The following is a 26,721-nucleotide window of genomic DNA, read 5'->3' as shown; positions in this document are numbered from 1 at the left end:
TGGGATTTGGGCTCGTAACTTATCCCTATTTTATCAAGAGTAAGGATTTAAATCCAAAGAAAAAAAAATTATCGTCCTCTAACAACTTAATCTTTCTTGATAGTCAACGAGTTCCCGATCATACAAAAATACACATTATAAATGAAAATTCTATCTATAATTAGGTGCATCTTTTAACATGTATTATTAGGCATAAATATGTAACCAAGAAGGTGACACATGAAAATTGTAGCTCCACTTTGATTCCCTTGATTCCAAATACCAAAGAAGTTAGGAAGTGCACAAGATTGTGCATTCCCACACACATGCATGCATCCAAACTCCACAAAACAATCCATAGCTTTTGACAATTCTAGGGGTTTTGATTCTAGTGATGTCCCATCCAAGACAGACATGTCCTTTGGCCCAAGATTTCAAATTAGTTTTTGAAGATCTAAAGTGTTCCCCTTTGGGAAATTTCAAATATATGTGCATGTTACAAGTGAAGAATAACAGGAAGAACAAAATGGCAGCATCAGGAGCTAAGCTTATCCCAATATTTTAACTAATATTCTTATTCTCTTCTCTAGGTTATATAAAGAAGAAAAGAGGATAAGAGACATAGGTATAGAAGCAGTGTGTAACTAATATTCTCAATTAAATTTCATTGCTTTGTTTTAGATCCAATAAGTATAAGGTTTCCATTAAGACTCTTTGAACTACTGCTTAATATCATTCACATCTCTTGAAGAAAAAAAAAATTGACACCCAAACCTCTTAAACTTTTTCTAAGTAACATTGAGCTTCATATTCAATAGCTTATTGTCTTCTTTTTTTAACTGAAAAAGATTACATGCTATCCACATGAATGTGCATAGTGAGCATTATGACTAAAATGTTCCTAAAATTGTGTGCAAAAAATTAAAAGGTAAAATAATGTGAAAGAAAAGCCTTTTTTTTTGTTGTTGTTGAGAAAAGTGTGCCTCCTTAGAAACTTATTTAGTGAACTAATTCATCCATCAAACCTAATACTAAAAGGGATATCTTTTAATTACATCTGCTGCCATGTCATGAACTGCTCAAAAATTTATTGAACTGTTCAGCGATACATATAAAGAAAAATACTTAATTATTAAAAGGAGAAATCTTTTATTTTTCTTTATTCAAACTATATAGTTTCAGCCTGTTATTATTAAGTTCTACATCCATAGCAGATAAGGGCTTAACTTATACTTAACCGTGATAACCTGCATATTAGAGAAGACAATAGATAATCTGCCATTCATTCCTTGCAGGTGATGGTGTTGGTAAAACTCTTGTAGGTGGTGGTGGTGGCTTTAGGGTTTGATCGAGATCGTCGGTGGTGGGAGAAAAGAGAGGAAAAAAATAGAAAGATTTAGGTCTACCTTTCGACCTTCCTATTCCTACAAGAGTGATCCAAACCCTAGGTCTTAAGACAAATGAACTGCTAAACTATTCTGACGCTTTTCGCAATAATAAAAGTCGCTAAATAATTAAGCATTTTTCCTTATGCAAAACTCCCTCTTGTAACTTTTTTTGGCCATTTATAATAGGGTCATTGACCTAACTAGAAGATGCCCTTTTTGTTATTAAATTTGGTGACCAATAATATTATTAAATTATATTATAGGGGGAGATCCCTTTAGTAAAAAAATTAGAAAAATAAACTCTTGTTGAGTGATGTACTAAGTGTCCCTTCACTCACATCAGAGGCACCATCTTCAATACTTCTACTAAGTTTTTTTGTCGACTTTGATATACCAAATAAAGATGGTAGTCTTAGAAACTTTGAGGAAAAAAATATATTTCCAAACAGAGTACACATCTAAAGATTTTAGGCCAAAGATCTTGCAGACCATGAAATTGTTAGGATTCTTTCTCCCCTTTTGTCGGAGATGATTTGACTAGGATTCTAGAAGATTATAATTACTTGGACTCTGACATGATGAGGATCATATTATGGAATTCCAATTTTGTTTAAATAATAGGAATTTTTTTTTAAAATCTTTCAATACTTTTATTTGTGTAAATACTACCTATGTATAACATAGTTTAAAGTATTTTACAAATTATACTATATATTTTGTCTATTTTATGATTCATACTCGTCTTCGACAATTTTATAACCTGATTCTTTTTTTTTTTCTTTGTAATTCTCGTTATACATCTAACGTTATTTTGACTAACTGATATCAATCAAATTATTAAAATACTTTTACTACTATTTTTTTTTCTCTTTACTTATTCTCAGAAAAAGTTACGAGTAATTTAAGTATTTAAAAATTATTTAATATATTATAACAAAATATTCCTTTGCTGGTATTGTTTAAATTAATAGAGAGTGTTAAATAATAATTATAAGAAAAAAAGTAAAGTCGAGTTATAAAAATCTTAAAGTCGGAGTGTGAATCACAAAATAGATAAAGTATAGACCGTAATTTGTAAAATTTCTAATATTTTAAGTGTTAGATTTATAAATAGCTATAACAATATTTTTATACCCTTACTAATATCTACTATATGTTTATATTAATTTTTTTACTCCTACTCATTAGTAATAAAAAACATATTTATTATAATGATACTAAAAAGAAAACACTTCTCACAAAGATAAAATTGTGTTTATATGGGTTTGTAAGTGAATTATATTTTTACAATATTTTTTCTCTCTTCAAGAAGACATTCAATTGTTATGTCTTACTCATATATCACTTTAAAAAAATAAAATATAAAAAATAAATTTTAAATTTTAAACTATTAATCATTAGATTAGCACTTAGCCATTCTAGGGATCATATAATTCCCACTGTTCTAATGGCCAACACAATCACTTCTAATTTTAGGGGACCATATAATTTCCACTGTTTATAATGGCCAACACAATCATGCACTCCTAATCAACTCATCAATTATTACTTTATCTTTTCATTCTTATTATAACCAAATATATTAATAATAAAAACCTTTATGGACCCTTACACCTAAGTTAATCTTTTTTTTTTTGCATTAAATAAATGTCTTTCTCATGATGCCAAATTCTTTGGTTCTTCCCCATTACAAGGCTTCAACTTTCCAAGTGGGAGGAAGGAAAAGAATGCAAGGAAAAAAATAATAATTATTCAATAAACAACACAAGAAAATTTTATTTTATTATAATTTAGTTTTTATTTATTTATTATTGTCTACATTCTACCCTTATTTTTTTTTTCCTTTATTGCTTCAGAAAACATTATCAGTTATAGAAAAACCATAAAAATTAGAATATTTGTTTTTAATTTGAATTATTATTAAGTTTCTACTCTCAATCTAAAAAAAAAATCCTATACTCCATTAATATTTTAATACTTTATTCCTAATCCTTAGATAATATATGGGTAGTTATGTTGTTTAATATCTATAGTTAGGTTAATATAATAAAGAAGTTAGTCCCGACTAACATCAATGAATTTTTTTTTTAAATCAAACTTATCATAGTACTAGATCAGATATCCGGACCAACCCTTCTAAGAAATGAGTCACAATGAGTTTAAATTATCGCGATCATTAATACTTACATGAAATTTCAAAGAGAATCTTTATTTTTTTTCTCATATAAATATATATATGGATGTATGAAGGGAACCTTCCATTAGTTTAAAAATGGGTCTTTAGGTGGTTTCCCACAAGACAAAGCATGCCTTTCTTCAATAAAGGTACTCTATGGCCTTATTGAATCATTTTCCTATCAACATGATGACATACTTGGGTTTCACTCAAAACTTATTAGTTTAAGATTTGGTATAACTTGGTTGGATAATTTTATATTTGCATGATTGATGAGAAAAGCAATGCCTAGGCCTAAAAAAGAAAAAGAAAAAAGCAAAAGTAATGCTAGGCTCTTTAAGGTAATAATAATTATAAAAAAAAGCACAATAAATTTAGGGATTTATGGAGCTGACACTTTGCTTAGAAATCAAAATTTAGAATTATAGACAAAATTCCTTAAATTGGGGAATTTATGGAATTTTTTTGGGTAATTTTTTTTTCATACATACCTTTCAAAATCTCATATTTACTCGCGTGTCCCTCTAAATTTGATGTATATATGTGTACCATTTGAAACTTTAGTTTTTGCATAGATACCATGTGAAGTTAACTAATTGTTAGAATTTATATAATTTAGACATAAAAAGATAAAAATATTCTTATTTTGAGGAATATCTATGTAATTAAATTATTGAGATGTAATTTAAAAAATAATCAGATGAGTATCTATGTAAATAACATATATTTTGAGGGATATACATGTAAATATTAACTTCAGAGAGTCATGTAAGCAAGCCGATAAGAACTCAAGCTCACCTCAAATTTGAAATAAATCAAGCTGAATCAATTGGTCAAATTCAAATTTAATTCCAAGTTGAGCTTGAGTGCGTGACAATTTGATCAGGCTTGGCATGATAAGACTCGATATATGTAAATATCAAATATAGTCAATTCAAGCTTGATGCTTTGGGTTAGACTCGAAACTAATTTTAAGACGAGCTCGAACAGAGCTCGACTCAATAACGCCCTTACTCGGAGATTATCCATTGGGCCAACTCTTATCTAGGCCTGGTTCATATGATAAACAAGGAAGAGGGCCTCCACTTTGGGCCTAAATAAATAGGTTCTTCTTATGAGGAAGGCCTGGCCCAACTATAATCTAATGAAACTTTGGCAAAATGTTATCTTTTTGTTGGTAATATAATGTTCTCTATTTGGTCAACAACTGTTTGGTTAAATCTAACTCAATGGTGTTATTGAGAAATAAATGCAAAATGCCAAGTCCTATGATAAATATCCATATTGTTGGGTGCTAATGATAATAAATTCAAAATGTTGGGTATTTCCTATAAAATTCTCAACAATTTTGCTTTGAGAATAATTACACCTACACCTTGAATTTTTATCCAACTTTAGATAAAGCTTTTTATTTATTTTTTATGGCATATTGACCCCTTAATTATATATTAGATTTTTATATTAAAAATATTATGTCATCAATTTTAGATTCTTTAGAAACTATTTATCTTTTTTTGAGAGGAAAAAGGAGAAAAGTTGAGAGTAAGATGATAATTTAATGTTCTCTATTAATAGAGGTGACATTTACTAGATGGTTTATTTTTTCAGGTGAAGAGTTATAGTATTCACGTAGTAACTCTTACCCAGTGAAATCAAGTAGAGAATTATAAATGAGAAGATTACATAGATTTGGGGGAATTGGGTCCATCGGCTTAAGAGCAACACAGGTGGATCTTTTCTTACCTCGACGAGCTACCTACTCAGCTGCCCGGTTACTTTCATTTCATCGTAGACATACAAAATTTAGTATTCTCTAACTTTCTTTAAAAGACCTACGTATTCATAGACAGTATTTCTAATCTTCCAAGGGCACTATGCATCATCATCTCTCAGAATTCTAAAAGATAGTAGATAGTTGGGTAGGTTAAATATCACAAAAAAAAATATCTAAGTAAAAATAAACTATAGTTCAAGAGTCTAAGTGCAATTAACTATTTTTTAGGTTTTTTTTTTTATCTGTATACCTCTCAAAAGCTCATTATCTACTTGTATACTCTTCTAAATTTTGTATTTTGTGCATATATATTACGAACCGGTCTAATCCGATCCGCAACGGTTCTAAACTCGAATAAGCACGTAACTTCCGAAGGGATTTATAAATAATCTAACCGATGGATCTTTTTGAATTTTGGATATGTTATTGCTTTTGGAGAGAGAGCTTTCTAACGAATATAAAATCACGAGATTCGGATGGTTAGATCTCAAGATATCGATCAAACAGTGGTCGAAAATTAATTAGATCATAGCTTGATAGCCCTCCAATGGTTAGATGGACGTTAGGTTTAGTTTTTGGTGTGAAGGGGGAGAAGTTGTTGTGGAAGAGTGTGGTTAGAAGCTGGAAGAGGCCGACCAAAGACTTGGGCGGAGGAAGAATGGAGGAGAGAGAGGACACCAATAGCTAGAGATAAATAAAGAAGGAAATAAAGGCCAAAGCCAATTCTAATATCATCATCATCAATTAGGGTTTCCTTTACATATATATAGAGGCTCGCCCTAAGAACTCCTCACTAAGTTAAACAACTCCAAACAACCATAACAAATCCTAACAAAACTCATACTTTCGCCGTGGTGCGTTCAAACGCGCCCGATCGCGTTCGAATGCGGAATTTCTGTTCTCTGTCAATGCGGACGTTGTGCAAGCGTTCGAATGGACGTGTTCAAACGACCCGATTCCGTTCGAACGCATCCTTTGCGTTTTCTGTTTTTGCGAACGTGATGCAGGCGTTCGCACCACCCCGTTCGAACGTGGTCCCTGCGTTTGAACGCGCCACAGCAAAAAATGATTTTATTACTTCTAACAAGTTAAACTAGATAAATAGGTTCATTTCAATGAACTCAATGTCACGCGTGGAGCCAATATGAATCGAATCGTATCAATATATCTTTCAAAACATATTATGTTTTTATGGATACCCTTGTAGTTATTTTTTGGTAACTAAATATTAAAATGAGAAACATTAGTAGTTTATACAATATTTTTGTCTTTCTAGTATTAGTATTAAGTGGATCAAAATTTAAGTGTTAGAAAAATAAGGATTTTCTAGGAATATCAATTTTGGAATGGTATACACGTAAATAAATTTTTTTAGAAGGGGAAACATGTAAAAAAACTTTTTATGATCTTCCAAAATATTTAAAGAACTATTTACATTTAGCTCTCTAAATTATAACCTTTTTACATACACATCCTGAATTTTCTTTATATTTATATAGACTTCTAAACTAAAAATAAAAATTATCCATACAAACCTCTTAATTTAGGAGTTTACCTGGTAAAGAAAAATTCAACGAATGTATATATATAATTATAATAATTTAGAGGAGCTAAATATAATTAAACTATTTTTAAATACCCTATACTTTATTATTAATATATCCATTGTCTTTTAGAATTTTGTAAGCATACTCTTAATTTTTCTTTTAACATTGACTCAAGCTTTGTAAGCCATATCTCACTACTAATTTAAATTAAAAACCTCTTCTTAGATCAAATCATCCTGCCATATCCTAACAAAAGATATTTGTGCATTTTAGAAATTATTTTTAATATTTAAACAAAATATTCCTTGGCTCATATTAACTCGGATTATTATATGAAAGTACATGGAAAAATTGAGGCGTCGGTGATCAAACTCCTTCAAGACGGGTGTTTATCAGAAAATGATGAACTATAGGGTGTTATTTAGAAAAGTTCGTAAGACTAACGGTCCTGATCTATTCTCACGTGCCACTTCACGTGCTTTTCAGAGCTCCTAAACTTTGACTCCAATCGCTCGACTCACTCCCATTGGCCGTTCCCGTATATAAACACTTCCCCCATCTACCTTTATTCCTTTGCGAGTTGCGACGGGGTCGGAGTAGTTATTCCTCTCTCTCTCTTTCTCCTTCTCTCTCGTCCCCCGAATCCGATCCCGCCTTGGTACCGGAAACCCTAGATTCCCGCCTCCCTCTCGTCTTTCGATCGATCGGTCAAGCAACGAGCCCTACCTCTTCCCCCCTCCTGTGCCCTAATCTCCGGCGGAGCTCCGGTTCGATCGATTCCGATCTCGATCGGGTACAATGGCGGTGATAAATATGGCGGCTAGGTACAAGACGACGGTTAAGGAGCCTGGGATCCCCGGAGTCCTTAAGATGGTGACTTCGCCGCTCCGTTTTTGCCCCATCTCTTTGTTCTTTGTGTTGATTGATTGATTGATTGATTGATTGATTGATTTGGTCCTTCCTGCAGAGTTGGAATTTGATTTCTTACCAAAATCGGGAATTTTTTTTTTGGTTCTTTGATCGTACTTTATAAGGAGTGTGAAACCGTTTCATTTCTTGAATTTGCAAGTAATGAAAGCTGCCATTTTGGGTGAATTGGGAGAGTGATCATTAGAAGTTAGAACTACATCGTTAATCTCATAATTTGGATGATTTGTGGCAATGCTTGTTGGCTTGCGTGTTCCCTTGTTTTTTTTTAAATTTTTTTTAACTTTTTCAGTGGAATAACTATGTGTCAATTGAGAAATGAGAGTTAAATATATTTGGAGAAAAGAAAGTATTAGTTGGAATGAGGTGATGACAGATGGTGCTTTATCCTGTTGTACAGTGGACCCAGATGCTTCCAAGCTGATTCCTTTTTCTCTATATTGCAGACGGAAGACAAAGTTATTTTTTCTCCTCATGATCCTAGGTCGGCGATGAAGCTTAATGTGGATTTTAGAATCATTAAAGGTACTATATTTTTCTTCTCTTTTTGACTTTGTTGGGAAAACGATTCGGGACACCTTTTACGATGTTATATGATCGAATAAGTTGATAATAATTTTAATAGGAATACTGGTTAATAGATTCAGTATATTGCATAGTCCTATTAGTAGGCATCATAACCATTCCAAAATTGCAACGTAGTATGTTTAGCTTCTCTAGAAAATTGGCAAAACCTTATTTCACCTTTGTCCCTGCAAAATGAAATTAAAGGGGTAATATAGTTTTCTTTTGGGATGTAATTGCAATTTATTTATCAATGATAAATAATGTGTACGCATCAAGTGTCATAATCAGTGAATGAGGAGAACTAACACAATGAACCATTTTTCAATCATGATATTAATGGAACAAAATTAGAGGGATTGGAACCCCAGCCTGAGAGATTTGCAAACTGCAAAGGCTTTGCTCTAATATAATTGACACTACCAATTCAGGCTTGCAGAGAAGTCATGGGGAATTAATCTTAAAAATAGAGAACTTAAGAACCTAGAGTTTGTAGCTATTTTCTATCTTTTGAAATTGTCTGATATTTTTAGGTGCTCCTGATTCAGTTTCTCCAATGTCTTGTGAAGTGAACTTGTTTATGTGCCAAATGTGTGGTGAGAACATGGATTCTAGGGCAGCAGCTCTTATCCTTTTGAATGCATACTGTGATGATTCATGTTGGTACGCTCTATCCCGAGGGGAAATGTCAAGGATTGCATATTGCTTCTTCTTTAGCACCTTTGGTGTGTTCACTATTGCTTTTGATTTCTTCTCTTTCAACATGTGAACCTTTTGAATTTTTGTAATGTTACAACAGTGTTCCCCTGCCATTCAAAACAGTAGATTGATGATAATAGAAGATTCCTGTCATCATATTTTATAGATATTAATTCTTTATATTTTACTCAGCTGATTTATGCATTAATTGTTTAGTTAGATTTTACCTTCACTTCTTTCTTTTGTGTGATTTTAAGGTCACAAATTCAGCAAAGATGGCTCTAAACAAGCATTACTAAATCTTACAAAAGATCCGGAAAAGGTATGCCATTAGGCAGCAATTTTAGCAGTTGAAAGTTGTATGCATCTCAAAGTTTAGTCTGATAGAAGTTTGAGCTGATTATTTATATGGTAAACTTGTGCATCAAAACATGGTTGTTCTGTGTTGTGGTTTGTTGTCTGTCTTGTATCATTGCATCAATATTACTTGATCAGCGACATCTTGTTTCAGGGAGGAGGCTACATTTTTGAGTTTGACAATTTTTCTGACCGCAATGTCTGCCGAGATTTTGTTGGTAATACTTCCCCTTTTTGATGAAATTTTATCATCATTTTCCTATATGGTTTACCTTCTGACTGCCATTATGCCTTCCTTAGGGACTTGAGTTGTCAGAGACTATATCACCACTGTCTTTTATATCTAATGTATGGACTGAAAATTAAAAACTTTGAGATGATTTGTCAAAATAAAATATAAACAAACCAATCTTGTTTCCCAGGTTTTCTGGGAACTGTTGGCGAGAACTGAGCATCCTTGACCAAATTTGTTGTCCATATATTGGGTCATGAATGATCCTTGCAGCTCATTATAATGCAAAATTTCTTCTTTCAGATGCAAAATCAAGACTCCACCCATCTCTGATCATGATCATGTCAAACCATGTAAGAACTGACTTTGGTGGATTTGAATGATATCAAACATAAGTTAGAAAATTGTACTATGTCGTTAAATCTGTTCATGATGCATTGCTTGCTGCATAATTATGGAAATAAGTGTTCTGTTACTTTCAAATGCTCTTAATATTGTAATTGTTGCTTAATGGTATAAGATATCAATCTAGATGGTCCATAATATTCCCTTTATGTTAATCTTCACAGTTTGCACATATTTATTTGAGCTGATATTTTGCATACATAGAAATAATTGAGGAGTTCAAGTAGTTATAGTACATTTTTTTTCTTCCTCAAGTTTACATGATATACTTGAAGCTTCAGCTACTGATGGCCTCTGAACAGGAAAAGTTCTAGGGAGATTTCAGGCTGGTGTGCTCTCTAAACAACAAGATCAACCAGTCCTTGAGAAAGCTGCTGGTTCAGGTCATGCTGAACAACTCAGCGTGACTGAGATGGAACGTCGAATGAAGTTATTGCGGGAGGATAGGTAAACATATCTCTCTTTGCGGCTTCTTTCTGTAACAAACAAAAGTTGTTCCTTCAGTTTTTTGTGTCCATCTCAAAGTACCCTATTTTGTTAATTCTACCATGATGTCATACTGCATTCGAGTGAAAAGAAGGAACATATGCAAACACCAGACACACATATGTATACATTATATTAGTTTTCCATTTATCTCATCCTTTATGTGTTGTGATTAATGTGATAGCTTTGTTTTGACCTGTTAGAGTGCAATGAAGATTCACTTTACATCTTAATTTGCAAATTTTCTATGCTACACTTGCTTTATATGATTTTTCTTAGGCAAAGGGATTAGATATTGGTGGATGAATTTCATCTTATCTATTCTTGTATTTCTTTTATCTATCAATTTATTTTGCTAATTTTTATTTTATAATTTTTTTATTAGAGGACCACATGAATGGGAATGGCCTACTTAGTTTTTTTTTTTAAAGTTGTGAATATAATTAAAAAGATAAACCATCAGTTTAGGAAATATGTCCATTCTTCTTGTTCTAGCAAAGTACTCTTCTCACAAATTCTGAATGTTAAAGCGCTAAAGCCTGTTTGTTTGATAATGAAATTCTTGTCCAGCAACCTCTGGAGTTGAGATATGGAAATTCAAAGCATCTAGTGTTGTTATTTGTTAGTATTTATGTCCTCTGTGACTGTAAATTTGGAAGAGTGAATCAATTGAAGTCCTGAAAATCTATTAGGAATAAGGTTCTAAGTATCGGTTTCGGAATCATTATCGACCACTTGAAAAAATGTATCGGCTGAATCGGCCATTCAATTTAGATGATTCATGTCAGGGATCAGCTGAATCGGCCAGAGCAATCGACCCATTTTGACAATACAAATCGGGATTGGCTGAAATTTCAATCCATGATATTTAGGATATCATACATTTATGGGTGAAAACGGATTGGGTACCGGTAAGGTAGTAGCAAAAGCCATATATTTATACAAATTTCTTTTCTGAATACAAATACGGACTTGAAACTAGATAGCAAACTTGGTTTCCATATTCATAAATACGGACGTGGATATAGGTTGGATAGCTAACATATCCATATTTGATTTGTAAAGCCATAAGAAATGTGATATATATTTGATTTGTAAAGCCATAAGAAATGTGATATATATTTGATTTGTAAAGCCATAAGAAATGTGATATAATCCAAATTCGTAGAACACTTGCTAAATATACAAGAAAAACACCTAGGGATTCACATAAGAAATATTAAAAATATGATCTATGCTACTCTTATTTCATGATTTCCATAGTATTCTAGATTGTTTGGGATATTTGGATGTGCAGATGCAGATTTGGAAAATATTCTTCAAGATTTCAACCCATATTTATAATTGGATGAGACTATTCGGATATTGATAAGAAACCTGATTTGAGATGCATAGACAAATCTAAGTTCAAAGTGGTGAAAGTCAGATATAGAATTGGGTTGTTATACTTGAGCACTTGGTATGATGCCCATTTTGGAAGGCAACGACAGTGAATGTCAAATAATTGACTTGAGAGACATGAAATACTTATCTCTCTCTCCTCGCTGTTTATCAATTTCATTTCAGAATTATTATCCGGCCTGCCCTCCCTGATCTCTCTCTCTTACTACTGCATGGCAAATTTATTTATTTATTTTAATTTTGTTTTTATCATTTCTTCTCTCTCCCTCATCTTTCCCTCCCTCTTCTCTCTTTTATTGTCGAAAGGCAAGTTTTTTCTCAGATTTTTTTTTATTTCTTCTCTTGTTTCTCTTTCCCTCTGTCTTCCTCCCACTCAATCTCTTCCCCCTTTCTCTCTCTGTTACTCCCTCTCAATCTCGTCCTCCCTCTCTCAATCTCCACTCTCTCTATCACACTCTTTGTTACTGCAGTAGATTTACTGCAGCTGTAGTAACAGAGATAAAAAGAGAGATAGTCAGATAGAGAAAGAGAGGGAGGAAGAAAGAGAGAGGGAGAGGCTAGAGAGAAAGACAGAGTAGAGAGAGAAATAAGAGAGATGGTGCACTGCAGAGGGAAGAAAGGAAAAAAAAACTAACCCGAGGTTGCCAAATGTCCAGATCGCCGGATGTCGTCGGACGTCGAGATCGCAGATATCTATGTCAGGTGCCGCTGATAGGGAGGAGAGAAAGGGAGGAGAGAACGAGAGAGAGGGGAGAGAGAGGGGAGAGCCCGTAATGAGCGGTTGATACCTTGCCGAAACTAGTTGCTAGACTGATTTCGACCATGAATTGGGTAAAACTCAGAAATATGATCTATATATCACACACAAACAATGCTTTATACAAGTGTGCTAAACAATCATTTGAAAATTTTATACTACCTAACTATAAGAATTAGTAATTTGGGGAACTAGGTTGCTTACGGACATAAGTTAACTAGGTCAACATAAAAAAGTTCAAAACCAGATATTCTAATTTTTACACATGTTTTGATCATTAGGCATGGATTGTGTACATTACACCTTTTTATAATGCATATAATGAGAATTATGTATTAAGCCTGATATTAGAAATAATAGAAGAAGAATAATCATATATGTGGAGATTTATGTATCAGATATTTGCAATTGCATGCTTGTCTAATGAGTGTGATGCGTTATTACTTTATCACTTAAGGTACATATGAGAGGTACACGATAGTAACCGCTAACATTTCTTTGCCGCTCTATAAATAATAGAGCAGTAGATGCCATGGTTGATTTGCTGTTCTTAAATCCTGGCAATATGTGCTCAGACACTTGTGCATGCTCTTTACAATCATTGAAGTTCCAGATGGTCGGTTACACCTTAGATACTCTTTTTAGGTTCGCATAAGGTGGAGGGAATGGAATGAAGGGACCCACATGAGGCTGAAAGCCGTAGTGCCCTAGTGCGCCCCTTTTGGTTTGGGAGTACTTATCGTAAATATGTTTGGTGGCCCATGCACTTCATTAAACTTTAAGGTGTTTTTTTTTCTTCTGAGCAGTTAATCACTTTTCTACCCTAACCTCTCTCTCTCTCCCCCCTTCCCCCCCACATATATGTCAATAAAAGCATATCCTTATAAATTGCTCTGAGAGGGACTTTCTTACAGCGAATTGCAGAAGATGCACAAGCAATTTGTCATTGGTGGTGTATTAATGGAGTCTGAATTTTGGGCAACAAGAAAGGTATATGACAGATGTGATGTTAACCTTCCGTGTCAACATTATGTTCATGGTCCTGGAATATATATAAATATAAATCTCTCATGTACCACACTGTAAACTTCCCTTTGAATTTGTTTTCAATACAGAATTTACTCGATGATGATACTCATAAAACATCAAAGCAGCGGACAGGGTTCAAAAGTGCTATGCTTGCAGATGTCAGGCCAGCAACTGATGGTCGGGTACAACATGAGACTTTTCTTTACTTTTACTGATGCCAGTTATATCTCTACTTATTTCTTCTCTATTGAATTTTATTATTGCCATTCTTTTGACAGACCAATAAAGTCACATTTAGCCTGACCCCAGAGATAATTCACCAGGTATTTTGCTCTTTTAGCATTTTGCGAATATTCTTGCTATGTTTTCACATATACCATATCAAACATCAAGAGTTATAAACTTATACTTATGAAAGAGGAAAATTGGGACATTGGGCTTTCTGTCAAGTTTTCCTTATGTTATGCTTCTGTGATACAAGATCTGCTCCTCTATAAACATTACATCCTGGATTTGGTTTATCTTGTTATATATATAATTTTTAATGGCCATTCTGCTCAGGGTCTTAGTCTTGTGACAGTTAAAGCGTTTTATTTGGATTTACATTAACGAGTTATTAAAGGAGGACTATTTTATCTTTTTATTGATTTCAACCTTAACGGAAATTGCAAATACTAGAGCGTGAAAGATGCAACAATTGGCCCAAGCAGCCAAGCCATTTTTGTGGTCTTGTGACGGTAAAAGTAGCAGATTTCTTGTTTTCTGTGTAAACTTTTATGGTCGTTGCTCCCTCTGATGAATCACCAAAAATGGTTTATGATGCTATTGCATCAGCTCTCTTGCACATAGTTATGGTCTATCCTTGAACATTAGTCTTTACTTGCCTCATAACTTGATTGTTAGCACAAAGAGCTTAAGGTGCATTAAGAAATATTGCTAAATATAATGAGATTTTGTTTCATTTTTTTCTTAATCTTCTTCAAGGATAAAGACATTCCAGTTCAAAAACTGTTCTCACTATTTCCATGTCGAATAGGGTTGTTGAATTTCGCTCCTTATTTAGGCAAGTCTAAACTCTATTAGTTAATGGATAGACGTACCTGCCAATTGGCCTTATCTCTTTCATGGCAAGCCTTGAAACTTCACATTGCTGAGAAAGAGTTTGGTAATAGTTCTGACGATGATCTAGAAAATCAATACTCAATATGAAGCAATTCACCCTTAGATCACAGTTCATTGGCACTTGATAGTTTATGTTTTAGTAAGAACTAATGTTGCTGATATGATGGTTAAGCCATGCATGTTTGTCCACTGACGGTAAGTCATTGTCATGGTAGTGATGTCCAGAGTATTGTATACCCGAGAATGGTGCTGCTGTGTTGTTAATTTATTGTTTATTTCTTTTTGTCTGTCCGTGTGGTATTCACTAACAGAATTACTTACACATGCTGCTTTAATCTTTAACAGAGGAAAAGAGAAAGCAAATTATCACTCTTTTCATCAAAGCAATCAAATTTGCAAGTCTATACTCTGACTTTAGAAATTATCTTGCAGATTTTTGCTGAAAAACCTGCTGTTCATCGGGCATTTCTAAATTTGGTTCCTACTAAGGTAAGAACACTATACTTTTCTAACATACTGTGGTTTTCATCAATGCATGTTTATTTTTTTTTTGTGGGGTATATTGCTACTTTATCTTCTCCATATTCCTTTGGATGTCTAGATGACAGAAAAGGACTTCTGGACAAAATACTGTAGAGCTGAGTACCTCCATAGGACGAAAAATTCTGTGGCTGCTGCAGCAGAGGCAGCTGAAGATGAGGAACTTGCTGTGTTTCTAATGCACGATGACATACTGGCCAATGAAGCACGCAATAAGGTAATATTTTGGGGATAACTAGTAGCATACATACGTCTATCTTTACTTCCCAGATAGTAGCATCTCTTAATAGTTAGTATTATAATGTGCTTGGAATCAGTTTGTGTGATATCCATCCTCTAATACAGTTCTTCTCTGCAGATCAGACGGGTTGATCCAACCTTAGATATGGAAGCTGATGTAGGAGATGATTACATCCATCTTCCTGTATGTCATAGATCGTTATTCCTTCCCAATTTTATTTTGATAGCATTATGAATTTTAATATCTGTCTATGGGAACTCATGAGTATTTTTTTTGCATTGTATTAGTGTGGTATAGTTTTCCTTTTAACTTTCCATCTATTGCTGGATGGACCTTCCAGTGTATATATATATTGCACACTATGTTTTGTACATTAAACTATTTTTTTGTAAAATAGTTGATGTATTGTTTACATTTTCTCTGTTCTGCTTGATTGAATGAAAAGGAAAATTGTTATTGGGAGTTCTTGAAAGTTAAGAAACCCAAGGTGTATTTGACGCTGTTGCCCCTTATTGTTTTTTTATGATTGCCAAAATCACAAATTGAGGCTGAGAACACGTTTTGCTGCACTTATTTTCTTTTGATTTCATAATTTATTCCGTTTGCTTGGGAAAAGGTGGTGTAGAAGAATTTACTCAATTTGTTAATGAAATGTAATCTGAGGTTATCTGACGCCAAATATATAGATCTCTTTCTGTCAGCCCTCTCTTACTGAGGTATTAAAGTCATTTTGCATTCATAGTTACTTCAACACATCTCTATGATAACTTACCGTTAAGAAAATTCACGGCAGGATGTTTTTGAGGCATTTTAAGTAAAATACAGGGGTTAAATGATAAAATACTCACATGGTAAGGCGTGACTGATAATAAAGACAAAATTTATGTTGTTTTGATAAATTTCCCTTAGTAAGTAGATGCAAGTACATCTTTTCTTTGTTTCTTTTACTGGCGATGACCAATATATAGCTTGTCAAACTAGAAAGTAGAAACAGAAACATAAACAAAATGTAGAAGCTTAGTGTTAAGGAACCTTCATATACTAGTCATTGGACTGGTACTTGCAACCTTGTGAAGTTCTCTGTTTTTCTTTTGTTTGTTTTTCCACTGGAATGACCTTCATGAGCTTCGTTTTATTCATAACCTGAAAGCGCCATGGTAATCTATGCATATGTTTGACTCCCTGCACGTTTTAAATGCTATAAGGACTTGCATGGGTGAGGACCAATAGAATTGTAATTACATTGAAATGAAAGCATTGAGTAGCATATGCGTGGCCTAGTATGTTCATTATATTATGTCTCATGCAGATTGTGGAAAAGCTTTTTTGTATTAGGCTATTAGCATTATTCGAGATGGTCCATCTACATTTCTTTTATTTTTGTGATTAGGATCCTTTTGGTTGTCTTAAATTTTATTACTTTGTTTTAACTTGATAGACAGAATTCCCATTCTGAATGTACAGAACTTGATCAGTTGACTTACGTTGACAACGAATCCATAGGAAGTGATCCAATTTTCCCTTTTTTGCGTCTTCTATTGATTTGACTTGCAGGATCATGGGATTCTTCGTGATGGTAGCAAGGAGATTGTGGACACTGAGAATGAAATAGCTAAGAGGACACTTTCACAGGATATTAATCGGCATGCAGCTGTTGTTCTTGAAGGGAGGGCATTAGGTAAAAGTAGCTCATGCTAATTCCTATCTTTTATTATTGGGAAACCACCGTACTCATTTAAACATAGTGCTTTTTCTCTAATTACTTTGGTCGTTTTCTAAAATACGATGGGCTTGTTTGTCTTGAGTTCTGATCCGTCCAGCTAGAAAAATTAAGGCGTAATGTAAATGGGGAAAAAGAAGAAAAAAAAGAGGCAGACTAGTTTTGTGAACTTCAAAGAAGTCACTGTACTGTGAAGGGTATTTTGTTGCTTTGCATATCCAATTGCTGTAGCTGGACCTGAGATGCTTGTGGTCCGGTAGGTTATAGATTTTTGCTGGACCGTTACCGTGAGTTCTCATGCAAATTTTCCTAAGATTCCGAAACTTGGTATCGGAATCGACTTTTAGAAAAAACATACGAATCAGCCGTATCGGCTGCATCGGTCATATCGGCCGCCTGTATCGGATCAATCAGACTATTTTTAATTTCATAAAATTTTAAATATTATTTAAAATGCAGAAAATTTTGTAAAAATTTATAATAAATAACAGAAAAATAAGAAATAAAAATTAGTCACATATAAGCTTTAAAAACTAAAGAAAAATTCACTCTAAACTATAATGAATTTTGACTTGAATTAGACAAATTTTTATACTTATAAATTATTATAGCTGAACAACATAAAGAGAGATCTTTCTTCACTGTTATTCTATAGTAGTAAGAAAAGAGGAGTTAAAAAAGTGGGTGAGAAAGAAGGAAAAAAAAAGAGAAAAAAACCCATCGAAGTTTACCAAAGTGTAGACTAGCTAGAGGGGCTCATGGAAACAACCACCAAATGAACTCGGTGAAGCGCAAGAGTGAGAGGTTAGTGTGTGTGAGATAAAGAGTAAAAACTAAAAATTTAAAAAGAAAGCAGTTGGTGACATTGATTATTAATGTCTCCTAGATTAGATATATTTTAGATTCGACCTGAATCTTAAAAAAATTAATTTCAGCCGATACTGCCGAGTTTCAGATGATTCGGGCGATATGGCCGAAACCAGCCAATCAGACTCGGGATTGGCCGATTTTGGGATCCATGTGTTTTTCACTTTTTATCTAGTCATTTGTATCTTGCAATAGGTAACCGACTTGCCATGCACCATACAGGTCTCCTAGTACATGATGCTTCTGCTAATGAGGGGACCACATCCTTCCCTTGTTAGTAGAGAATTGTCATGGCTCAGACCCTCGCCTACTAGGTGCAAGAGCACACACCAGTGACAAAATATGATGTTTCATTTATTCTTCTGGAATCTGGATAATACTGTGCTCATGTTTCTCAGCCCCTTGATTTATGAACTCCCCATATGAAGCAACAATCCTGAAATCTTGTCATCTGATGAATGCAGATGTGGAGTTGGGTGACACAAGGACTGTTGCTGAAGCACTTGCAAGGTCCAAGCAAGGTTAAAAATCACTTATATGCATTTATCTCATATATCTACCTGTTATCCAGTCCTTGAGCTTATTAAAGTCTCAACTTTGGTTCTTTAAACTGTCTGTTGTAGAATCATCTGCTGAAATTTCAGATGAGAATGGAAACCTGGAGCGACAGATCAGGGTTTCTCGTATGACTGAGATTGAAGATCTTCAGGATCCCATAAACTTCCCATATGCACCACTTCTCATCAAGGTATAAAAGTTTGATATGTGTGACTGTTATCCAATCAAGTAACTGTAACTATGTTGCATGAGTTGCATCAGGACCCAAGGCAGTATTTTGATTCTCAACAACCGAATGCACTAAAAGCATTAGGTGATAGTGGTGCTGGAGTCAAACCCGTGGATTTCAGCCTGAGTACTGAAGAAGCATATATTTATTTGATGAGGCAGATCTCCGAAGTGAAAGCCCGAGGATTGAAAAGTCCAGTTGTTCAACCAGAAGCAGCTCTTAGGGTAATATTATGTGTTTGTGTTTTAGTTATTTAATTTGTACTTGCTCTGAAATAATAATAGTTGTGTCTTTTGTCTCTCAGATGTCTGGATATTTCTAACAGTGACCTTTAATTGCTATGTTGATTTCAGTATAAAGTATAAACAACTTTAGCCTTAGAGTGCACTATGAGTCGGTTGCTGGGTAAATGATAACCAGGTTATAGGGCCCAATGCTATTTTTGGAGATGCATATGCTACATTCAAACCCAATTCCTTTCTTTGTTTAAATCAAAATGTACTTGCATATATCATATGTTACATTGTTGTGAGATCTTAGAGAGTAACTTCGAGCACAATATGTTAAATAACTTATATTTATCCTAATTCGTGCAATTTTTCTAGTCATAGTCACAGATTAATACCATCTTAATATACATGAGTAAATTTCCTTATTGCGATATTTTATCTTAATCTTCTTTTGTTTAGCAGATGTTCTTTATTTATCAGTATCAAATTTAGTTTCTATTCAGCTGTATTGCATGGAGCAGGAAAGCCTAACTACCTCACTGGTATGAGCTAGGTCCTCAATGGCTTGAATCAACATCTTTCCAGTACCAGATATCATCTTGGAAAGAATCCTCAGGAGAGTGTCCTCGGTAGGCTGCCTAATTGGACTAAAGATGAACTTTTGCATGTGAGTTGCCCTCGGTTATCCCTTTCCAATGGATATGAATATTTTATTCTTTCTTGGTTTGTTGTATGTGGTTATTCAATTAGAAAAGTAAAGTCATTTTTGTAAGGTTAGTTAATTAAAATATATTCCTTTGGAATATATGCCTTCATTATGTTATTTTTCTTGCACACAATGACTTTGAAACTACTAAATATTGATGCTAGTTTAAGTAAGTCCATTTATCTTTCTGCAAGAAAACTGAGTGTATATTTCACATTTATTATTGATTTTTTCAGAAGCAAATTAGATATCAACAGCAGCATTTTTTCTGTATAAGATGTTATGCCGCTTTTCCGTTGGTACTTGACTAGATGGAACTGTTTACAAGATACTATATTTTTTACAGCATTGGACATCTATTCAGGAGTTACTACGACATTTTTGGTCATCTTATCCAATCACAACTGCATACCTGTACAATAAGGTAGTGTTCTTCTGCTTTTACTATTATCTAATAGATTCTTTTAGATTATTTTGGTAAGACCACAAACTGATAAATAGCTGATACTAGGTCTATTTTCTTGTTTCTAAACATCTGCGTGAAGATTAGCACTCTATTCTGATTCCTTGTTTCTGATTGATATGGTTAATTATTTTGTGTTTATAGCTTGCCAAGGGGTTTAATGTTTTTTGTTGAATTATCAGTCTTTTTCTATTTTGGAGAGAAGTGTTATCTTCTTGGTATCCCAATAAAACCAATGCTACCCAGATTCGAAGTACTATCCCATTAGTGAATTATCAGTCAATTGTTATTTCATGTTTACTAACAATGCAATCAAATTAGGCTAATCATTATCATTGGTATCTAGTTGTAATCTAAATGTTGACCAATTCTTACAAGGAAAAAGTTCTTATAAGTATTAGAAACAAATTACATATTTTTATAACGGATTCCTTTTGTATGTCTTTAGCTCTAAAGCTGTAATGAAACAGGTTCATATATTAGTGAGCATTCTAACCAGATTCCTTGAAGATATTCCTCATTCCAAACTTTTTCTGTTAATTTGGTTCTTTTGCCACTGCTACAGGTTCAAAGGTTGAAGGATGCTATGGCCCAGATATATCAAAAGCTACAGGTTTGGTTTTTTTTTTATTTTTTATTTTATTTATGTGTACCTGTTTGGTTGTTCATTAGATCTTGTTAATAGAAAAGTGGGGAGCCTTACGTGAACCTTTTTCTCTGCCCTCAATGCTTCAGCTTTCATACTTTGCGACAAACTGTTTAACAGAACTAAAGTAGACAACAGAGCATCTTCTATGCTCCTGTTAAATTTAATTTCAGAATCGTAAGTCTATCTCCCCTGGAAGGAGCAGAACAAGGGAACTCATGGAAGCTAAAGCCTCCACATGATTCTGCATCTCCCTCTTGGAGATCTGGAGGTCCTGGAGGGTCCATGTTCCACTCTCGTCTCCTTCATCCTTTGTTGACTTCTACTCTCTTCTCCTCTACCCTTGTATCTTACCCTTTTCTTCTCGTTTTTACTTAATAAATTAGAATTGTTTTACCCCACCTTTCTCACACACAATAAGAAAAAAACAAGAAAAAAATACTATTACCTTATTGGTGCATAAGATCTCAGGGAACTTATGTAGTAGGCTTATATTAGTTGAAATTTGGCATAGCTTAATGTTGTTCCATGAAAATTTTCTAGGATATAAAGGAATCTGTGCCATCCGATTTCCGGCATCAAGTTTCTCTCCTTGTGCAGCCAATGCTTCAGGTATTCATGGTGGTAGTTTCTACATAATCAATAAAAGTATTATCTGTTGCAACAATGCAATTTTTAAGCATAACTCGTACTTCTGCTTGCGCATGTATGGTCAAGCATTTATTGAGCAGGAGGAACCCTAGAGATGTATATATTCTATGCTACCATATCTTGGGTTTTGAAAATATTGCTCTCGAAATCAAGAACTGTGAACACCATAACTACATCTTTATTGTTTATTGTTTTAAAAATCATATTTCTGAGTGCAGGGACGTCAAGAAAAAAAAAATTGATCTCATTCTATAATTTTCCTCTTTATCTTGCATTCAATCTCATAGCTTTGATCTCTATTATGTGTTAGGCCTTGGATGCTGCCTTTGGCCACTATGACAATGAGCAGCAGAAGAAGTCAGGTAAGAGTGGGAACAAAGCAAACGGATTTGTTCAATAAGACAGGTGTATCACACGACTATTCTTATTATGCATTCTTATAGATGCATGTAATTAAATTTTGATGCTGATGATATGATAGTTTCTGTTGGTAAATTTTCCAATGATGAGCTTGAGGGATATATTATTTCGGCTACGATGTTTCAAGTAAAGGTAGTCAAAATTCTCAGTAAATCAGCTGTGTCATCTTAGAAAAGTAGAGAATTTCGAATTTTTGATGAGGCTGCGACCAAACAATAAAAACTGGGACTGTTCCTGCAAATATCTATTTAGATTTCCATAGCTTTTAGCAATCAAACTTGTCTTGCTTATCCAAATTTTCTCGGTTTACCTAATTCATCTGTACGCAATTCACCTATCAAAACTACAAATATATTGTTGTTGAGACAAATGCCTTTTTGCAATATAATTATAGTTCTTTTCCCATTTGGTTATTGTGTCACAAAATTTAAATTAGCACCTTTACAAATCACTCTCTCTCTCTCTCTCCCATCGTTACTACTGCCAGCTTCACCACTACCATCCCACCACCATTGCTACATTCACCTACCACCATCTCCATCTTCACCCAGACACCAACTACACTCACCATTGCCATCACCCCCCCCTACCACCATGACCATCACAACTACCTTATTTTTCACTAGTAAGTACTACTACTACCTCACCCTGCATTATCTTGAGCTATCTATTGATCAAGCTACCTCTGCTTCTTTGTAAGTTTGGGCGAGACCTTTCTGTCCACCTTTTTTTTTCTCTTTTTTTTCTAATACAACTTCAACTCTGTCATGTACATTATGCGACATTGTTTTTCCCTTGCAACTACAAGAGCATCTTTAGTAAATTTCCAACATCCTTCATTAAAGTAATATTTGTATTCCTTTTTATCGGAACTTACTAACTGATATCATATTATGCCTCCCTTCTTTTAGAACCATCTTGCATCCAACATTCATCCCAATCGAACATCTTCTACACCCACAACTCGCGGTGTGTTTTCATTGCTGATTCTTCTAGGGTCAAAATTTTCTATTTTGCATGACATGAACATATATCTATTCATGCGTCAATTCTATGCGCTTGTTCTAGACTAGGACTCTTGCTCAATTTAGTGTAACCGAGCTTGCACACTAATGTCATGTGCCTGGACCAAACTAAAGGTCTTTTAGCTCTACCGGTAACACCAAATTGTGATTACTGCGTTAATATTACTCATACATAAGAGCTCGTATGCTATTAGAGCTACTAAATTGGTCACACCAAACTGCTTCTAGGGTTGTCAAACCGTTAGCTCTGATACCATTTGTCGAGAGATAGAGAAATCATAGTCAAGTTGAATAGGGTTTGATACAAATATTAAAACTCTTAACTCAATCCAAAAATATAAGCTATTAGATGAAGCCTTAAAGAATCTATATTCTCTCTTTTAAATATTGAACTAAACTCTCAGATATGATACTCAATATTTAGAAGCTCACACTTAATCATATGTGCTCGTGGTTGGTTAATGGCATACACATATCTAGATCTTCGTTAGGAAGAAAACCATCAAATAAGGTGAAACATCAAGAGAGTTCCATGCACTGGCGACCTAAATGTTACATTCTTAACAAGCTTTCCAAATGAGAGGAACACAACAACCAAAAAGATAAAAGCCCATGGTGATATAGATTTGAGGTTAGAGGTGGGGTTCATAGAAAACCATCTCCATTTTAACACTCTAGATAAGAAAGAGTGAGGGAGAAGAGAGAAGCCTTTGAACAAGAAGATAGAGGAAAAGAGTCAAAAAAAAAAAATCCTCAAGATTGGGTATGGAGTAGTAGAAGAGAAGGAAAGGGGGAGGTAGGGAGGAGAATAAGAACTCTTCTTGCATGGGAGCATTAATTTTAACATAATTTCCACTATAATTAACTTGTGTTTCTCTTTATCTTATGGATGTCTTCTCTGACAAAATCAATGGAATAAATAAAACACCATTTAAGTTCACAATTTTCTTTGCAGAAATGGTGATTATAACCATAAACAACATTAAAAGAGATCTTATCTCTATAAGAGCTTACACTTGTGCGGTTAAATCGTTGACGTTAATAATAATTAAACACAAACTTCTTTAAAAATGTATGGAAAGAGATATACACACATACTCATATGAGAGATGCTAAAAAGAAATCAAAACCATGGTGATGTGATGTCCTATTATTAGGCTCTGTAATTGTGTTAATATTTCATTGGCTCCATTCATTGTCAAAAAGTCAACCAACCAATTTGAAAGACAAGTCCCAACCACCGATCAACGGTCACCCAAACTCCCAACTGAGTTTGTGGCCTCAAATTATATATTAAAATTATACAATTTTTACTACATAAATTTTAGTTTTGGTATTGACATTCAAATTACACTTTTAAACATCTTCTACCCATTTAATTATAACATAATAAAATAAAAGGCGTCGTGTTCTAAAATTATACGTAAAAATTATACAAAAAAGTTCCGTAACGGTTGCATTTGTGTGAATTAATTTTAAAAAGTCGATATTTGTGCATGTATAGTATTGTTAGGGCTTTGGCGAGTGATGCATTAGTTGTTGTTATTGTACTAATTGATAGGTGGAGTTTATGAACCATGTAAACATTGAGAATGATGAACAAGAGAGTGGACTTTTACAAGTTGAATGAATGAATGATTCATTGCAACTATTGAATGCCCAACAATATTATTGGTTCTATTTGCCCAACCTCTACCACACCAGCATAAATGACAGAGCTCTTGAATTCAAATCTCATCCTCAACCACACACAATTTAGGGTCAAATAATAAACTTTCCGAACCAAAGATTTAACCATTAAATCTCAATTTAATTATTAGATTTAATATATATAGGGTGGCAATCACATCGGATTAATTAGCTTTCGGTCGGGTTATTATAATACAAATATAAACATGACATGTTTATTAAAAGAATTACCCGAGTCCTATCTAATAGCATGCAAGTTATTTAAATTTATATAAATAGTTCGATTATGAACAAGTTTAACAGGTTATAAATAAACTACCACGTCATAAATGAATTAGCGGATCGGATCATAAATAGGTTAAAATAATAAATATGAACTTGACTCATTTAATAATCAGATTAGACAAGTTGATATGTTTATGATTCAGATCCGATTAAATTAAACTTAAACTCATTTAAAAGTTGAGTTACTACATCAAATAATCAAGTCGGGTCAACTTTTACAGCTCCTTGTTAGGCTCATTTATATTCCTACCTGTGTCCTCAAAAAGAGAGCAATAGTATTTATTTCATCAAGCATTTAAATACATATATATACTGTGGGCATGCAAACCATGTGCTATTTATTTAAAGATGACATTAAAACTGAGTAGTTAGTGGTTGGACTTCCCCTAGGCAAAATCACTGTTCTACCCCACCCCCTGATATTTATGAAATGGCAGCAAAAATTATAATTCCAAACTTTTCTAATGATGTTATGATACGATCACGATTTCGATGCGAACCGATACCTTGGGGTCAGTCCAACTGCATATTAGATGTACATCAACACATCGATAATGTGATCCGATGATTATAATTGTGTCTGAAATAAAATACAATAAAGCCCATCGAAACTTGGGAGATGTGTGATCAAGCATACCATTTGATGTATATTAATGCATCGATTTTATACATCCGTTAATTAAGATCATGTCCAAAATGGAATATATGAAGCTATTGGACTTCAAGATTAACATAATTGTTGTTGTCTAATTTATAAATGATGATTGAAGAAGTGTTGGCCCACATTTAGAAGTTATTTAGTCCATATTTAGTCCTTATTTTTATTCTTAGTGTATTTCACTTTTTGACTTAAATATTTAATTAGATTAAATAAAATCAGTAAAACAAGTAAATATATGTCTCATAAGCCAAGGGAAATTAACAGGAAGTGTTTGTTTTTATGTCCTAATGTATATGAAAAGATTGGTTCAATTTTCAAATATGTTAAAAGGAAAATAATTTAACTGTATTTAGGTTCCAATAATGCATGTGGTTGAGTGATCAAAACTATGAATTAGGACAGCAGAGTGCCTCTCATTCACTACATTAGTTTAGAGGAAATTAATAGAAAAAAACAAAGAAAAAGGAAGCAATATTTGGCATCACATTTAAATCCTTTTACTTTTATTGGTCATATATCACAATCGACTAAGTTGGTGCAATATTAATTCAATAGGTTTATAGTTTCTCAAATTTGGTGTGAGATAGACTTACCTTTGCATAAAATGATTCAATTGTTTTTCTTAGTGATTTATGACTTTGGTATATTGCACTTCTTTATTAGATATCATATTATTTATGAATCAATCAGTAAGGAGATTAAGATTGAAAAGATTTGGAACAAACAAACGATTTGAAAAGAATGAAAGCAGCTTCATAGTATAAAAGCAAGTTAACTTGAGTATATATATATATATATATATATAATCATCTCAAAACTATCTCATTGGCTTCATCTTAAGCTTTGTAAAGCTAATATCTAGTGAAACTTTAGTGTAGTTAATTTTAGAAAAATTTATGGAAAACACTTCAAATTTTGCCTTTATATTATTCACACTATATTATATT

At 33.6% G+C, this 26,721-nt stretch overlaps 1 protein-coding gene across 4 annotated transcripts; it reads left to right on the top strand.

Annotated features, from left to right (window-relative positions):
- The first annotated feature begins 7,436 nt into the window (after positions 1-7,436).
- LOC140793175 (general transcription and DNA repair factor IIH subunit TFB1-1-like) lies at positions 7,437-22,267 on the top strand. 4 transcript variants are annotated; one of them, XR_012109911.1, is made up of 20 exons: positions 7,437-7,737; positions 8,238-8,316; positions 9,312-9,376; positions 9,566-9,629; positions 10,351-10,495; positions 13,607-13,682; positions 13,808-13,903; positions 14,000-14,044; positions 15,276-15,332; positions 15,445-15,600; positions 15,742-15,807; positions 17,179-17,302; positions 18,676-18,732; positions 18,835-18,959; positions 19,031-19,222; positions 19,750-19,895; positions 20,281-20,358; positions 20,963-21,010; positions 21,587-21,655; positions 22,005-22,267. XR_012109911.1 is itself a non-coding variant. In XM_073144515.1 (20 exons), the coding sequence occupies exons 1-20, from the start codon at positions 7,663-7,665 to the stop codon at positions 22,092-22,094; spliced, it is 1,821 nt and encodes a 606-aa protein (XP_073000616.1). In that variant the 5' UTR covers positions 7,437-7,662; the 3' UTR covers positions 22,095-22,267. The 4 variants fall into 4 exon arrangements, 2 of the variants coding, with proteins under 2 accessions (XP_073000616.1, XP_073000617.1); XR_012109910.1 differs by having other exon boundaries at positions 19,732-19,895; XM_073144515.1 differs by having other exon boundaries at positions 19,782-19,895.
- Positions 22,268-26,721: the final 4,454 nt, after the last annotated feature.

Source organism: Typha latifolia, chromosome 8, assembly GCF_019914945.1.
Source record: "Typha latifolia isolate L0001 chromosome 8, TyphaL0001v2, whole genome shotgun sequence".
Classification (NCBI taxonomy): Eukaryota; Viridiplantae; Streptophyta; class Magnoliopsida; order Poales; family Typhaceae; genus Typha; species Typha latifolia.
The sequence above is the reverse complement of the archived record's forward strand: the minus strand, read 5'-3'. Positions and strand labels throughout refer to the sequence as shown.

What these genes read in the sequence shown, in the direction of transcription:
- LOC140793175 (XM_073144515.1), top strand. Translation starts at nt 7,663, where the DNA reads ATGGCGGTGATAAATATGGCGGCTAGGTACAAGACGACGGTTAAGGAG. An exon ending in TTACAAAAGATCCGGAAAAG is followed by an intron (nt 9,377 to 9,565) that starts GTATGCCATTAG and finishes ATCTTGTTTCAG; the next exon opens with GGAGGAGGCTACATTTTTGA. An exon ending in AAGTTATTGCGGGAGGATAG is followed by an intron (nt 10,496 to 13,606) that starts GTAAACATATCT and finishes ACTTTCTTACAG; the next exon opens with CGAATTGCAGAAGATGCACA.